Source organism: Elephantulus edwardii, unplaced genomic scaffold (assembly GCF_000299155.1).
Source record: "Elephantulus edwardii isolate Elephantulus edwardi_28Jun2011 unplaced genomic scaffold, EleEdw1.0 scaffold00369, whole genome shotgun sequence".
Classification (NCBI taxonomy): domain Eukaryota; kingdom Metazoa; phylum Chordata; class Mammalia; order Macroscelidea; family Macroscelididae; genus Elephantulus; species Elephantulus edwardii.
In genome coordinates, this window is record NW_006400119.1 from 1,243,370 (window position 1) to 1,260,944 (window position 17,575).

The following is a 17,575-nucleotide window of genomic DNA, read 5'->3' on the forward strand; positions in this document are numbered from 1 at the left end:
CTTATCAAAAAAAGATGTTTACACGGCCCAGAAAAGCAAGGTGGGTTCCAGCTCTCTCAAGTTTCACTGTATGATTCAGCATACAAATTCTGCCATGGAAGAACTCGATTGCTGCAGTTAAAAGGTTGTGAACACCAGGAGAAATAGCTACAGAGTTGTATAAGGTTAGGCACAAGAGCTAGGGTTTTCAGTCAGGGAACAGAAAGAAGGGTCTTTGAAACTCTTTCAACCTCATTCTAAAGCAACTACCCACTGGGTCTATTTATAAGGTCAATTTGAGATGACAAGTCAAAACTAGCTCAAACACTTATGCATATGGTTATAAAAGCTTAAGGCACTCCTAGAAACAAAGAAAGATACACGAGTTTTTCTTACAAGTCTATCTTACTCACCACAGTAAGTGGGGCTTTCATCACTCATATCACCACAGTCATTGTCTCCATCACACAAGTAATTTCGAGGAATGCAAATATTTGTAGTCTGACATTTTGTGTAGCCAGGCCGGCAAGTTCGATCAGCTTGGAAAAACAATCAGATAAATATTTGGTACACATGCACCAATACATAGTGAACATCCACAAACAGTGAACATCCAAGTGAAGAGATAGCGTGCAGAACTCAAACCAAATGGGCGGCATGATCTCTGACACTCTACAGAGCCTACAGTAAAAAGAGATGTTTACAGATGATACTGGAGAGGGGAGGGTTGATAAGCTAGTTTTCGTTATTAAATAGCATCCAACTCTTAGTTTAACAAACTGTGGCATCTCCATGCAATAGAGAACCATGCAGCTATAAAAAAGGGTTGAGAAAGAGCTCGTCATACTGATAAGGAATACTTGCCAGGATTTAGTTCTAATAATAAGAAAGCATGATACACAACAGTAGACTATCTTTTGTCTAAGAAAATGAAGAGAGGCAGTAATATGTGTGAATATATATATATATATATATATATATATATATATATATATATATATCTCACAGGGCAAGTGCTTATTGGCTTACTCTCACGTTTTCAAATTAGAATTAACAACAAGAGCATACACAGAGTACACCAGTTTTCAAGGCTATGGCCCCTTCCAATGTGCCTCTGGCTTCTAGTCAAATACATAAATTTCTACTATATACGCTTCTTTGTACTAACCAAGGTCTCAGTTCTCTCCATCTATTTATATGTGTATGTGGGGTGGGGGGATATGCTTATATTTAAAACAAAGAGATAACCTAATAAAATGTATTTAGACATCCATGTAGACAAACTGGTAGTTCTAGTGGCCTAGTTCATCAGAAGCTGGGCTAATAACTCAAAAGTGGCACTTCTCTAACAGTTCAAATCCACCAGTGGCTCCATGGCAGAAAGTTGGCCAATCTCTTGTGCGATTTACAGCTTTCAAAAACCTGCTGGAGCTATGAGTTGGTTTCAACTCCAAGGAAATTATTAACTAAGTGACTGATACAGCTCTGTTGATGCTTGTCAAGATAAAGCACTGGGCTTCTAATCAAAATGTTTAGAGTCCAAGCCCATAAGCCACTCCTTTAGAGAAAGATGAGCTAATCAGCTTTCATAAATATCCATTGCCTTGGAAACTCTACAGAGAAATTCCACTGTGTCTGGCAGGGTCATGAGTTAGTTATTAACTCAATAGATAAACTTGGGATATGGTAGAGGGGACAAGGTGGACAGAAAAAGGATGAAAGATTTCTGTAAATTTATAACTTAAGAGGACATTTATGCTTCTCTATAAAAATTCTATTTCCCCCAATCTAAGATTTGAAAGCCCAAAAAAGCACTTGTTAAGATGAACTTACGGCAATTTCTTTCATCGGAAGTGCCATTATCATAGCAGTTGTTTATACCATTGCAGACATATGACAGAGATATGCACCTTCCATTATTGCAAGCAAATTCTGTGCTGGCGTTGCAGGGCCTGAATAGGCACCCTGCTTCATCACTGTTGTCACCACAGTCATTGTAGTGATCACAGCGGTAATGGTATTGGACACATCGTCCATTGGCACATGTGAAGGATGTGGACGAGCATGTATGGAAAGCTAAGAAAAAACATGAAAGAAAACTCATGATCAAACTACTGTCCTAATTGCTTAAAAAATGCAATCAAAGCAAACGGAGTTTACCTTTCAAGGAAAAACAGCTGCAAACCGGACTGCATGCAAAGTGAAATAACACTTTCAATTAGTCATACTATGCAAAACATGGAGTATTTTTTGGGTGAGGAAATGTCAAAGTTATTCCTTCCCTCTATAATTTCAATGTTAAAGTCCTCTTGGCATTTCAATGTAAACTTGAGCATTATATTCTTTTTAAAAAATAACTCTTATGAGAACAAAGGGTCAACAGTTACCTTGGAGCTAGGATGAGGATTAGGAGGAGTGAGAAGAAGTTAATGCGAATAGAAAAATTACAATGCACATAATAAGAACATTGACACAATGTGCTGAATGGGACCGATATGAAGAAATCATTACACAGAAATTTGTCTTGCTGTGTATTATTCATAAAAAATAATGGAGGGAAACTTCTACATGATCTGCGGGCAAAAGTAAATCACTTCTGAACACCCAAGGAATGTCTACTGGGACCCCTACTCCTGTGGTAAATTACACATATATATTCTACATCAAAACCCACACTAAGGGGTTTTGTTGGTTTGGGGACTCTTTAATATATTAGTTTATTTCCTTCTCTCAAGAACTTTCACAACTTTTACTCTTCACAACTTACCACAGACACTTTCCAGCTCATCACTGCCATCTCCACACTCGACGTCATTGTCACATTTCCACTCCTCTGGGATGCAGTGCCCGTTGAAGCAGGTGAACTCAGAGGCAGCGCACCGAGTTCCATTGTCCACAATGCAGTGCTTATTGTTGTTGGCCAGATACCAGTGACCCCCGGCCGGGCACTGGCACTCAGGACCATGTGGACCTAAAGAAAGCCAAGCCAAGAAGGGGCAGAAGATATTTGTGCGACAACCATTCCCATTTTCTTCTCCTGAATAGAACAACTTCTACATTAAATGCTCCCCAAGATGAGCTGCTTAAAACACTGCCTATTATCTTCCCATCGCGAGCATCTAATTTTAGTAAATGAGCTATGTCTTTATTCACATCAAAGCAGTAACGATGATTCCCCTTTCTCAATAAAATTTGCAAAGCAACACCTTTCACATTCCTATGAATTTCTTTTATAAAAGGCACTATGAAAATATATAAATTCCACATCCCAAATTATCATCAGAAATTCTAAGTGAAATAGATACAGGTAATTTCATTGATGAAACTATCAAACTATGAACTATAGTGCCCCAAAACATTATCTTGCTTTCCACCTCTATCAAGGTTTATGGTGTGTATGTTTCTTAAGAGACCCCAGGAATCAGAAGGGAAACCAGACACAGGTCAAACTGCCTTCCCTATGAGACCAGAAGAACTGGATGGTGCCTATTATTGAGATGCTTCCTGTAGTAGAAGGCATGCTGAAATGAGGTAATAGAGATTTTTTTTATAGAGAGATTTTTTATACACTAGATACATGAGGTTCAAGTATACTCTAGTGGTGGGAGGGGTGGGATGAGGTCTGTGTTTTCAGATTTACGCTTTTACGCAGGTCCCCATCAGTCAGCAGCATGCATTACAATTAGGATACCCGATGAGTCATGAAGAGTTATCCTGTTAAAGTCATATAGTCCTATATCCCTTCTTCGATCTTCCCTACCAGGTGTCACCGTCATTATTACCTCTACCTGCATGGGGAATGACTCACCTGGTGCACAGATGTGGCTGCAGCCTCCATTAAAATCAGTGCAAGGATTGTTACACTGCTGCTGCTGGCTCTTCCCAAAAACGCGAATGGCCATGGGACGAGTGGGCAAGTTGGTGGTCAAGACGAACTGACCTGACCCATCATATTTGTTCGCTCGGTAAACTGACTTTGTTTGCCAGTCAGCCCAGTAAATATACTGGCCATAGACAGTCATGCCAAAAGGAAGTAAGGCTGCGCTGACGATGACTTCACGGTCCGCGCCAGTCAGAGAGCTGCGTTCAATCCGCTGCCTAAGAAAGAAACGTTGAATTCTAAGAAAAGCATCCCTAGTAACAACCCAGGCCTAGGTCCAACCATTGCTTTACACAAGCCCCCTACAATTTAAAAACAAAAACAACAAACTGTTGTTGCCCAGTACCATCAAGTCAACAAAAACGCACTGCTAATAAAATTCCAGCTGATTTCTAAATATTCCTATAGCTCCTAAGCATGTATATAAATTCTTCTACAGACTCAGACTGAAAGCAGAAATAGTAACTTAAACAATGTGTTCTCACTCAATATGTTAAGCATGTTTTCTTTCCACTCCCTTAATTACTATTTTGATTTGACATTGGCTGAGTATTCTGAAGAGTTAAATAGAATATTTTATATCTAAAACATCACAGTGTCATTTCAAATGAAATGAAATATGAACAAGGAAAATGAACAAGTAAAGGTTCCTGACACATGCCAACTATAATACACTATTTCATTAGGGATTTTAGCCATTTAGGAGGTTCTAGGTGACATACAAGAGGGATTGGCATGGTGACTATAGCTCAGAGATGACGAAGATGGTACAGGATAGAGCAGGGTTTAGATCCACTGCTAACAGGTTTGCTATGAAAGGAATCTGACCAATGACACATAACAACCACAGACGATGTAGTGCTTTTACATGCTATGCTGCTAACTGAAAGGTCAGTGGTTTGAATCCACCAGCTGCTCCACAACAGTCTCCTCCTGTAAAGATTTACAGCCTCAGAAATCCAATGGAGGTTCACTAAGTTAGAAATTACTCTACAGCAAGGAAGTCTGGAAGAATTTAGAGGGTTTGGAAGAATTTACCTATGAAATACAGAAAAATATATTAAAAAGGGATCTGTTGAGTACTTCACCTAAAGCCAGAAATAAAATTTTAAAAGACACTAGAGGTAAGCAATCTCAAAGACACATAGTTCAAATGTACCAGTTGCTCCACAGGAAAAGGACAATCTCCTCCTGTGTGATTTAGTCCTCTGAAAACCCGCTTGAGGGTCAGCTATGGGTTGGTTCTGACTCGATGGTACATAACAACAACAAATGGCTAGTTTGCCTACTCCTGTAGCTTACAAATTGAGGAATTTAATTACATTTGTAATTACTCACAACATGTGATAAAAAGCCTTTCAACATCTTCTAATTCATTTATCCTGTCTCATTACATAGGTATTTTTAAATGGATAGTTATGCTCAAAAGCTGGAATATAATATGGTCCCTGATTCTACATTTTAGTATTCTATTTTCATCACACCACATAAAGCTCTCTTCATCACCAAATAGGTAAGCCAAACCACATACAGACTAGCATCTGCCCAGTAGAGAAGTTCTTCGTCATAGTCCAAAGTGAGTCCATTGGGCCAGACCAGGCTGCTGTTCACAATGGGGACCCGGAAGTTTCCTCCCAGTGTAGCTCTCTCAATTTTGGTATTAGCACCCCAGTCAGTCCAGTACATGTACCTAGTTATAAAAAATAATAATTAATATACCACAATAGAGCTCATATTACATGTATTTATTATCTTAAGAATAAACCAGATGCACCCATTCTATATGAATAGCCTTTAAGACAGAAGAAATCCTACTCTATTCTTAAAAGCAATGATAAGAATTTACTGGCCAAAACATGATTCTAACATACTGGCAACCTTTCTAGCATCCAAGGGAAATGGTACACTGCACTCTTCTTCCCAGGTGAAAGAATTCATTGCTCTTTTATTCTTGATTCTAGTGAATGATACTACCGTCAAAGTGTTAGTAATTCATCTATAAGTATAAAATAATTTCAGGCTCTATTTTCTAGTTGGACTGACAGCACAAAGGCAGGCAGTTCGGATCCACCAGCAGCTCCATGAGAGGATGATGGGAAATCTCCTCCTGTGTGACTGGTATACAGCCTCTGAGGAACCAAGTGGAGGGCCAGTGATGACCAGTCCTGATTTCGTTGAGAGAGTTGAGAAAGAAAAGAGAGAGAGAGAGATCCTCCTAAAAACATGTCAAGATAGAAATAATGTGAAGAAGATAATTGCATACCCTCGGCAAGGATCTAACACAATTGCCCTTGGTCTCAAAACACGGGCTATCACAGTAGAATTGGACCCATCCACAGCCATGGAGGTAATTGTCTGGTTGACATAGTCACTGTAATAAATTCTGTTATTGATCCAGTCAAAGGCAATGCCTTGAGCAGACCCTATACCTGGATACATACCAACAAACACACACACAAAAAAAAAGAAGAAGAAAAGGCATTAGAGCCTCATTCTGCATTTTAGAAAAACTTGGCCTGACTGTCTCAAAATTAGCTGCATTTAGAAAGCACTGACCTGAAGCAATGACTGTTGCAGAAACACCCCTTGCATACAGACTGACATAGGCAATCTGGCCTCCTCTAGAGCCGGAATTCTGTGCAAAGTAGATTCTATTATTTATGCTATCATAGTCCAGGGCCACAACAGTTCTTTGTAAATTTATTGCAAGGAAAGGTGGGCTATGGGTTTCAGGGTCCAAGTATAAGCTTCTTAATGAATTTTCCAAGGCAACGATAAGATAATTTTCTGTTGAAAGGGCACAGCTTTTGCCATCACTTTGCACAGTCCCAAAGGCACAGTCGCACTTTGGAGTCTGCAATCCAGGCAGAGCAAAGCAAAGATGGGAGCATTCACCATTTCTTTCCATACAAGGGTTGTTATTGACCTCTGCTGGAGACCGTGGCTGTTTGTGCTGGTCAAACACAGTCACATCTCTTAGCCAGTTGAGATTGTCCCTTATCACTGTTGGTAACTCTGTGTTTCCTGGTTCTTTGCTAGCTCGGAGGATTTTTTTCAAATTCCTATCTACCCATATGATAGAATTTTCAAAAACAGTTATGCCATAAGGAGTTGGGTAGCGACTGCCAAAACGAATCACTTCAGATTCACCACTAATAATATGAGTCCTTGAGATTGTATCTAAAGAGTCATCAACCCAGTAAATAAAGCTGCTGTCAAGGTCCACTGCTATGCCCCGGGGTGTGACAATGCTCTCCGACACAAGCACAGTCCGGTTGGTACAGTCAAGAAAGGCGCGTTCAATCTTTGGCGTCTGCCCATAGTCCGCCCAGAAGAGGTATCTGTTCTTGGGATCTACAACAATATCCCTGGGCATATCCACTGTGGTTTTAAGGAGAATACGGCGGTAGGTAGTATTGATCCGTAGAACTTCTATCAGTGTTTCAGATAAAAAAGCATTGGTAAAATACAGATTTCCTGCAAGAAAATAAAGAGTATGTTGATGAATTAAAAAAAATCAACCTAAGTGCCCATCAAAAAAATGAATGGAGAGAAAAGCTGTGGTATATTCACACAATGGAACACTATGCTGCGTTGAAAAACAAGGAATTCATGAAATATACAAAATGGGTGATCCTGGAGGACATTATGCTGAGTGAAATATCTTAGTCACAAAAGGGCAAATAGTGCATAGTACACTGTTGTAAAAAGGCACTGACATCAGGGTTGGTGGGGAGACTGAGAAAGATGGGATAAAGTATGTATACTGCATTGAAACTGATGAGAGAGAAAACTGTTTAAAAGGTATATATGATTAGGTATTATTGTCATGACATGAGTCCAGAATGAAGGCTGCATAGTGGAGTGGACTTGGGGGTAGGGATTGTATAACAATGAAAGAATTTTACTTTTTAAAGAGAAGAATGAACTGGAGAGGAGGGGTAGGCAGGAAGAAAAGTGCAACAATGAATGCATAGAAATCCAAAATCTCTGTAAATTTTCATTAAAATTAATAATTTTTTTAAATAAAGAAGAGAGAAGCCTTTCAAATTCAGACATGTTGACTAATTATATGCTGTCTTTTTCAAGACTGTGAATTAACGTCTTGGTTTCAACTTAGAGAAGTATTTACTCAAGCATGCTTCTTTGAATTTAGAGTGAATGTGCCTTATTCTTAGCTTAAGTAGATTAGATTCATAGCAAGTAGCACAGTCCACTTTTTAATGAAAGTTTTCATTTCGGAATATCTGTCATTAGCATTTCATGCTACTACCAATGTTGTCAAATGTTCTTCATACTGAACATTAACATTAAGTCTTTCTGAGTGTCAGAGTTTTTATTCCATGATCCTTCAAAGCCAAAAAAAAATCCTTTTGAACACCAAACTGTAAATTCCAGAAAGAAAGGCATTATGATCCCAAACTGATTCCCTGTAGTTCCATGTCTGTTGTTGAACTACTGATACTCAACCAAGAAGGGAAATCTATTTGAAGGTCTATATTTGATGGTTCCTATATGTAACTCAGTATGATTCTGCTCAGAGAAATCAGTTTGACACAGAATATGCTACCGATATCTACATCTAATCACACACACACACACTCACACACACACACACACACACACACACACACACACACACCACATTTATTCACCTCCAACACTTGGTAAACGTTTTCTGTAATGGGTCAAAAAGTAACTATCTTGTGTTTTGCAAGCCATATAGTTTGTAGCACACGAAGATAGCTATAGACAATACCTAACCAAATAAGCATGGCTTTGTTCTTGTATCAAAAAAGTAGGCAATAAACTTTATTTGAGTGACACAGCCAATAGACCAAATGACCCCTGCTTTATCTATATCCTCAGAGGGAAAAAAATATAATGAACTTGTGAACAGAAACAGGATTACAAACCCAATTAAATTCTACCATGTTACCCTGAAACCCACAGCGTCCCTTTTCAGCAGGAAGTAGCTAAGAGAATACGCCATCCCCTTTTCCTTATGACTCAGGGTGAAGTCTCTCTCAGGGAGGAGTGATAGGGAATGGCAAAGGACACACTGACAAAGAAGATTAATCAGAACTGGCTTTGACAAGCACTGTGGCATTAGGACAAGATCAAACTGGGAGGAGGGTAGAGAGAATAGTGCAACAATGAATGAGTGGAAGCCCAAAATCTCTGTAAATGTTTATGAAAATTAATAAAATATAATTATAGAAAAAAAATTCTACCATGTTTACTATTTGCAATAAACTATTCTAGCACCTTCATAATTTATGTTCATTTTTCTAAGTGTTGCCTACTTACTAAGCTTGATTACCTAAGACATCTATTTTATACAGGAGAGTATAATATTGCAAGAAAGTATAATACATTTGTTTTCAAGTGTATGGTTAAAAATGAGTGGTAATTCAAAATCATCTAAATAATCAGTTAACTAAAATATCTTATTATTAATTGAATATGCCCGTGACTTCACTGTCATTGATCTGCAGCATATGTAACTAGGCTAAAATTACAAAGATGTAAATATAAAAAGTTTTTCACTAAAATCACTATCTTGCTCACCTACCTGCCACCCAGTCCATGGCAATTCCTCGGACTCCATTTTGTCCTATCCCGTCTGTAATAATGTTTGTCAAGTCAGACCCGTCTGTTTTGATTCTACGGATTGCATTCTGTGATGGCACAGAGCGGTTGAAATCACACCAATAAATAAAGCCAGAAGCCACATCAACATCCACATGCAGTGCATTTCGTCCTAAAACATTTAAGAAAATATATTAAACAATGGCTCTAATTGAACTCTCTGTCTTCTTTGCTCTCATATGCTAAATCCCAACCCTTGCCCTTATCATTTCCTTACAACAGACAGAAAATAAGATAAATAAAAATGCTGTGTTTTCCAGTCATTGGAAGCGTACCACCACTCAGGTCTTGGCCTCTAAATACTATCGCCCACAATAAGGAATCAAGCTCCTGTAAGAAGTGGCTGATTATATTTTTTAAGGCAAGAGGAATGGAAATATTTTTATTAAGAGCTCATTTACTCACTTGGAATCTGAAATACTTTAATCATGACAGAAAGCAAGGATCACTCGAGCGTCAATACTAACATATCAAAAGGATACAGGTAGCTACTTTCCAAAAGCTTTACTTGGCCAAAATGGATAAATGAAGCATCAAGCAGGAATAATGTTAACTGACTAGTATAACACAAAAATCTTAAGTGATAATAAATTTTAAGGGATGGAGGGAATAAATGAGGTCTCTCCTTTATCTAATTAATGTACAAGAATGATAATATTGGAAAATCATTATTTTGCAATAACCAATTTAATACCTCCTTCAGACAAAGATCACTGACAGTTCTCAATGGCTTGGGAGTAAGATACTCACAGTGTAACAAAGTGTGACACAAATTTCCTATAAATTATAAAGGAAAAAGATATCTTTTCCTTTATCCTTTTTTTTCTCTCCTTTGTCCCTAATATTTTTCACTTTAAAACTATGGCACATCCCCGTGATACTGATAATATGTAGCTCATTGCTCATCTAGAAAGCAGGTTCTATCATACATTCACAGTATACTAATTCCAAACTCAGTTTAATAAAGCATATTGTGGACTGTTACTAGCCTTACTAGTAGTAGGCCTCTGCCCTTAAATTTCAGAAACAGGGCACAATTCTGCTGAACGCTAACCCTGAAACACTTGCAAACACAGGCTACATTCTTTTTATTGCAATTGGAAACACCACGGCTTGTACTGGGACACCAGAGTCACATCCTTGCCCTTCAGTACATTAAAGAAGTTCTTAGCAGTCATCTTGCTGAGTGCAACTTGTGTGTGTGTTTGTTTGTTTGTTTCTGACTGCTAGTTCAATGCGTATCGACTGCAGATCCAAGTAACATGGAATCTTCAATGACTACACAAGCAGTCTGTGTGTCCTTGCTGTGATTCCCAGTGTGGTCCAGGAATCAGCAACACCAACATGCTCTAACTGCAGATCAGAAGGGCATGGAGCCTCTGTCTATTTAAATACTCAAAAGGACGACTCTAGTTTTGAGAATCTCTCTGAGTTCAAACAATGTTGAATGTTTTTACAGTACACCAAGGTTTCTGTTAAGCATCAGATGGAGCAAAACTGTGCTTATATCGAAGCTGACATACCTGGGCCTCCCACGGTCGCCATAGCCTGCGAGTGATCAGACAAGTCCAAGTTATAACCCTTGATTGCATAAAGCATCGAAACAACAATGAAGGAAGTATATTGAGAGCAGGTCCGGTTATCAGGATTGAGTTTAAATCCAGTCGCACAGGCACAGGAGAACAGCCCTCCCGGTATAGGCAGGCAAATCTGCTGACAGGCATTCATGTTGTTACTACAGCCATTTGAAGCAGGTTCTAAATGGAATCACAATCAGTTTGTTACTTTTGACCTTATCCACTTGACACTCAAACAAAAACATTTGACACAATATTGGAGCCCAGAGCATATTTCTCTAACACCTGAAGGGGCGTGTGGCAGTGTCTGCCCTTATGAAGCTTACACGGTAGCCAACAGATCCTCTCAGGGAGTGCAAAGCAATGGAGAATGGAGGGAAGCCTATATCAATGACCTTTCTGATGCCAAGCTAGTCTTCGACAGTTAACAGTGCTTACAAGACAGTTATCACTTTTACATGATGCTTTATGTTATCTCAATCCTTTGTAAGGGTATGTACATAGATCTGTTTGTATGTAGGCATGTACAGACATGTAAATGAGCACTGTACACCCATGCATGTGTAAGTTCCAGTGAAAAATACTTACCACGTTTGTGATAAACTCGAAGGCACCTCAGATTTGGAATATTGTCTCTATAAACTACTTTATTGTTCCCAGTAGCCTTGTCAACTCGTTCAATGACCTCAAAGTCTCTATCCGAATAATAAAGGTAGGAATCATAAACAGCAACTCCCCACGGATGGGAAAGGAGGTGTACCAGAAATATTCGATTTGTACCATCCACATTTCCACATTCAATCTAAAAGAGCAGAATTTTCATTAGTTTTACTGAGTCATAGTGCAATGAGAGAAAAATTTAAACTAGTATTTCACAGTTCTATCCATTTTTAAACTACATCTACCCTCTGTTTTGAAGGGCCTTGTCAATGAACTCAAACTGCTGCATGTTGAGGTATAAAGTGATAAACCTTCAAGTGTGTGCATAATGTTCCAGTCAAGGGGCATGTTTAATCTTAACCAGGGACATTCCCAGGGGCTGACTGACCCTGTTTTGTTTAAACTCTTTGTGACCTGAGGAATGGCAAATAGTTTTGCATTTCCAAAACAAAAACCGTAATGGAGGCAGTCATTTCATTGAATTCCAAAATCTGTCTCAAGTCCTCCTTTATTCCAAGTTCTCAGCTCAGTATTCGTGCTCGATGTCTCTTAACAAGAGAACCAGCAAGAGAAACTAAAGGATAACAAACTGAGCCAATTTTAAGAGAGTATTGCAAACACTAAAACAAAGAAATGGCTCTAAAAGGCTAAATGAAAGAAACAAGTCATAAAATTAGTTTGTTTAAAGGAAAATAAAGGCTTGGGGGGAATGTTCTAGAGAATTTACTGTGAGAAAAGGCAACACAAGTTGCCAAATGAGATTGTTCAATTAGGCAAAGTCATCAGTGAAGACCAAAAGAAAGGGTGTTCATACCAATCCTACACTGGTGACTCCCCAGTAGAGTTTCTGCTCCTTGATGTCAAGAGTGATGAACTCCACGTGCTCAAGGTTCCCAGTGAAAAGAATTTTTGAAAATGTGCCATCCATGTTAGCACTTGCAATCTTGGCAGGAATCCCACTGTCAGTTCCTAGGTCTGTCCAATACATCTTCCTACAACCATGAAATAACTAGCATTTAATGAAGACAAGAATGGACTGGGGTGAAGCATCTATAATTTAAATATTTAAAGAAAAATTAGCCTTTCTTATCTTCAAATCCTTCCAGTTCAACCAGTTCTGAAATATCTTACTGCATAAATTTAAAGGATGTAGTTAGCCAATGATGGAGAAACTTCCCAGAGGCTATTTAAAAAGTGCCTAAATCAGGAGGCTACAATGCTCCACTTATTGCTGAAAGTTAAGCTTTATCAGATACATTGGAAGTTTAGCACAAAGAAAGACCATGTTTCAATAAGCCCTCTTCAGAGACTCTGTCTCACATTCTTTGGGAACGTTATCAGAAGTGACCAGTCCTTGCAGAAAGGTATCACGCTTGGAAAAGTACAGGATTGGTGAAAGAGAAGAAGACCCTCAATAGATGGACCATTACCATAATTACAATAATAAGACCAAGCACAGCATAGATTGTCAGGATTCTGTAGGATCAGACAAGGCTTTGATCTGTTATACATAAGGTCAGTCTGAGTTGATAGCCCCTAAAATAACAATCTTTGAAAATTGGGGTGGGAGAAGCAAATATAAAAAGCTATTAATTTATAAAAAAAAAGCTATTAATTACCTCTCTGATGACTTATCAAACCTCTTATTTCATCCTTATCCAAATTTCCATCTACCCCAAGACCCGCCACTTTTAAATTTAATCTGAAGCAGAGTTTTTAAAATGTAATAATAAGCATAGAAGAATGAGTTCCACTTTTCTGAGAGAGTAGAATCCAACATTAGCATACGGCATCAGCTGGTATATAATTTGCTACTATATGAAGGAGTTCTTCCCATTTTTTATTGAGGACACAACTCTTTTTGAAAGGTTTCATTCCTTTCTACTTCACCTCCTGCTCCAGCCTCTTCACCCCCCAAAAAGATGAAATGCTCTCGTCTCTTTCTTATTTCCTCTATTGGACCTGCACTTAGCTATTAAACCCTGAATAAACTCTACCTCTGGACTGTATATGTAACCAGTTGCAAATCTTGTCATTATTTGGGTTTTCCTCTCACATTCCAGAATTATGTGACTTTTGAATTTCACTAAAAAATGAAGCTACCTAAAATTTGCTGAGATCTCTTGATGCTAGCAGACTTTATTAGGAAACAGTGTAATCTCAAGTATTAGTGTCCTGTGCACATTGTATTTGTACACATTATTCATATATATGTATGTATCATGTTGCCCAGTCATAAACCTCTAGTTCCTCTCCTTTCAACTCTTCTGTATCAACTTCCTCCTCACTGCTCCTTCTGCTTCTAACTTCCATCCTTCTGCTCCTGTTCCTTCAGCTAACATTCAGTTACATGACCACAGGCAACAACAAGGAAAGCCTGAAGTGAAATTAGAGGAAAACATGGAAACTGGGGAAAGGAAATGAGCTTTGCTAGAGTACTAGGGCCGAGGGTATTAGTGGAGGTGAGCGAAGACAGAAGGGAGGATAAGACCTGTATATAATAGCAGTAAGCTAGGGGCTAAAACAAAATGTGTGTTTTTGTTTGTTGGGTTTTTTATTATTAATTTTAACGAAAATTTACAGAGACTTTGGATTTCAATTCATTCATTGTTGCACTTTTCTCCCTGCCCACCCCTCCCCCGCTCCCCCAGTTAGCTGTTCTCTTTGAAAAGATAAAAAAAAAAAAAAATTCTTTCATTGTTATGCAATCCCTCCCCCCAAGTCCACTCCAGCTTTCTGTTCTGGACTCCTATCATGACAATATACCTAATCACATATCCCTTTTTAACTTGGGACAATCCCATTTGAACTAGATGCAGAGCATTTCACATCACCTTTGAAAATAGTTCCTATTAGATGAGGGAAGGAAAGGCAAAGGCAGAAGTGGGATGCACTCCCTGTAGGTTGGTCGATAAAGCCTCCTAACACTTTCCCGGGAGTTTTGTGTTGTTTGTTTGTTTGTTTTCATTCTGGGTGACCCTAGAAAACCCTATTGAAGATGGTAGAGCCTCCAGCAACCTAACTCCATGAATGGCTATGTACAGCACAGCTTTCACCCAATTCCGCTTCCCAAATAAGCTTCTATTTTCTTTGTGTCTCTAAATATTTTGTTTACATCTGTTAACAACTGCAACAATGTATGTACAATTAATAAGTGTTTTACGTATGAACATAATGAAAAGACTTGAGTGTCCAAAATGGGAACTATATCCAGGATGACTCTTGGAAAAGGTTATATTGGAACAAAATCAGTATGTTTAAGATTAAAATTTTGTATTTTATGATGTGTTTTGATCTGTATGTAATTCTTATTTGAAGCAGAAAATTAAACAGGCTTAAAAATCTACTAGCTTTCAATGTCACCATTTTAATTATTCTGGCTTACAACAATAAAACGTATAGTCAATCAAACACATTAGAGGACTCAACTCTATATCCAACACGACTTGTTCTCCTACCTTATCTCCCTGACTTGTCTCCATTCCAGACCTTTCTTGAATACATATTTGTTTCCAACCCATTTTCCACCTGGAAGCCTTCTCATCCTTTCAGGTCTATTTCACCCACTAAATTCAGACTGTAACATTCATTCTCATAATCTATTTAAAAATTCCTGATTCTGGCTTCTCTGGAGCTACAGTGAAACCCAGTGCATGTCTTTTACATTAAATATATATAACTCAGAGCTAGTTCTCTTTCTCCCTGAGATACAGATTTCTCAAATGGTGCCATAAAGTCAGAAAACTTTTCCATTATATCCGACCATAACATGAACGATAACATAGACAAAATATGTGTCATTTTAATAAGACTCACCCATTAGCAGGGTCAACAGCTATGCCAACAGGAAAACCAACTCCAGTTGAGGTCCCATCATTGGTCAATAGTGTTTTTTTGTATCTGTGATCTCCCCTGAGTGTCAAAACCTAGAGCATAAAAATACTTACTAGTGTTTCACAATATGAAAATAAAGTTGAGATGAAAAAACTACATATACAAATCCAAAGCATGGTTAAACATGTTAGGGCCATGAGAACACAATCACCTCCCAAATGCCTAGTCTCAAGGAGAGGTAATTGCTATGGGTAAGAGAGAGTCAAATGGTTAAAACAGAGTCCCACTGCTTGAAGCCTGTGTTCCAGAGGGCAGAGAGAAGAGGTTCTTGTCCAGTGTTTATCTCCTCTCTGGTTAGTCACCCTTGAACTAATTTTTTTGTTTGCCTTTACTATTCATTTCCTTCTGACTTTTCCTGGCCTACATTTCAGGAAAGTTTCTTTCTCTGTTTTCTGTAATATATTAGGCTGCCTCTCACTCAAACATTCTATATTTTTCAGCTATATGTTTTCAGTTGGTGAAAAGGCACATAGCTACCCCTAGTGGAAAACAACTTCAAAGCTTCTAAAAGCAACTATAACTACCTATGAGTAAAGGTAAGTTAACTATATTCCAATTTTCTAAGTATTTCACCTGGCATAGTCACAATTTATATCATCATTATATTTACACCTTTATTCTCATAGATTTAGTCTCTGCTCATGAAATGAAAGAGAAAGGCACTTTGTAATTCATAGAAGACCTTATCATTATAGCATACCTTTACTTACTGAGCTGTTAGCCCTATTTTATAAACAAGGAAGTAGAGGATCAGAGAAGTTAAGTGATTTGTCCACAGTCCAGTCTGTGAGCTTTTATATCCAGTTTCTTAATAAATGATTGTTCTTACTGCTAAACTTGGCAAAAATAAATGTATGCATATACACTTAGCTGTTCTTTGTTTTACAAATCAAGGGACCAAGAAACAGAGTGAGAGTTTGATGTCATTTGGAATTAAAATAGTGTTTTATTAAGTGGACTCTAGAAATATTGCATTTAGAAATTAAGAGTTTTGATGTCACTGTCCACAGGGTTTTGACAAGCCTGGACCACTAATGTTGTAGCAACTCTGTTCAGGGAACCTAAACATTTCAGCCAATTCCTTTACTTTGGTGAGCCTCAATTCCTTATCTAAAAAAGAAACATCTTGATTGTACCTGGTTATTATATTTGAGTTAGTATTTTTGCATACTGTAAAGCTGCCTCTCATTGTGAAAGGTTATCACGCCTGCCTTGTGGGGTTACATAAGACCAAGTTTGTGAAAGCAGAATGAGATCCTCTGATCCAATCTGCCAAAACCAACCACAGGGCTGCTGTCTGCCATCTTCACCATCCACAGCCTTCTTCCTAAATGGCCTCACAGAGCAGCCAGCCTGGCACCCAAACCAATGCAGCACACTCGTGCACCCAGTTAATTGCCCATCTCGCAAATTAATCCCTCCCTTTTCTTTGAGAATTTTCTCCTTTAAAATTATGAATTAGTAAACTCCTATGTATCTTAACTCTGTTTCCAGAATGGAGAAATCCAGTACTAGTCAAGTTATCTATGAATTATTTCATGTGATTTCATACTGACTCCTCATCTAGAATTTCTTCTGGGAATTGGAGTAGAAAGAGCACTTATCACAAAGATGAGAGTATCAAAGGAATTGGAATCAAGTTTCAGCTTTCTGTTTCACTGTTATAAAAACTGTACTTGAGCCACTTAGATTTGCATCTAAGGTAACCTGTGATTTCGGTATAGAATCAAAATAGCACTGAAGAGTAGAGGAGGAAAAACAGCAAAAATGTCTTCCTTCCATAATCTTCCCTTTATGTTCAGTTCCTTAAAAGTATATCTGTAAACTGCATTTTCCTTTTAGGAACCAGGCATTATATCTAGTTATAATGAAACAAGGACAACAGAAAACCAAAGCAATTTTTCTTCATAGTTTCAAGAGACTATGGTAATTA

General features: G+C 38.2%; 1 protein-coding gene across 1 annotated transcript in view; it reads right to left on the reverse strand.

The window, feature by feature from the left end:
• Positions 1–17,575, reverse strand: part of LRP2 (low density lipoprotein receptor-related protein 2) — a 137,420-nt gene that overhangs the window by 56,835 nt on the left and 63,010 nt on the right. The window contains exons 34-45 of the mRNA XM_006902120.1: positions 15,565–15,674; positions 12,563–12,740; positions 11,677–11,890; positions 11,035–11,268; positions 9,435–9,623; positions 6,416–7,336; positions 6,123–6,288; positions 5,391–5,549; positions 3,788–4,077; positions 2,747–2,950; positions 1,813–2,055; positions 393–518 (exon numbers count right to left, since the gene is read on the reverse strand). Coding sequence (XP_006902182.1) covers positions 393–518; positions 1,813–2,055; positions 2,747–2,950; positions 3,788–4,077; positions 5,391–5,549; positions 6,123–6,288; positions 6,416–7,336; positions 9,435–9,623; positions 11,035–11,268; positions 11,677–11,890; positions 12,563–12,740; positions 15,565–15,674 — 3,034 coding nt within the window. The remainder of the gene's footprint in view (positions 1–392; positions 519–1,812; positions 2,056–2,746; positions 2,951–3,787; positions 4,078–5,390; positions 5,550–6,122; positions 6,289–6,415; positions 7,337–9,434; positions 9,624–11,034; positions 11,269–11,676; positions 11,891–12,562; positions 12,741–15,564; positions 15,675–17,575) is intronic.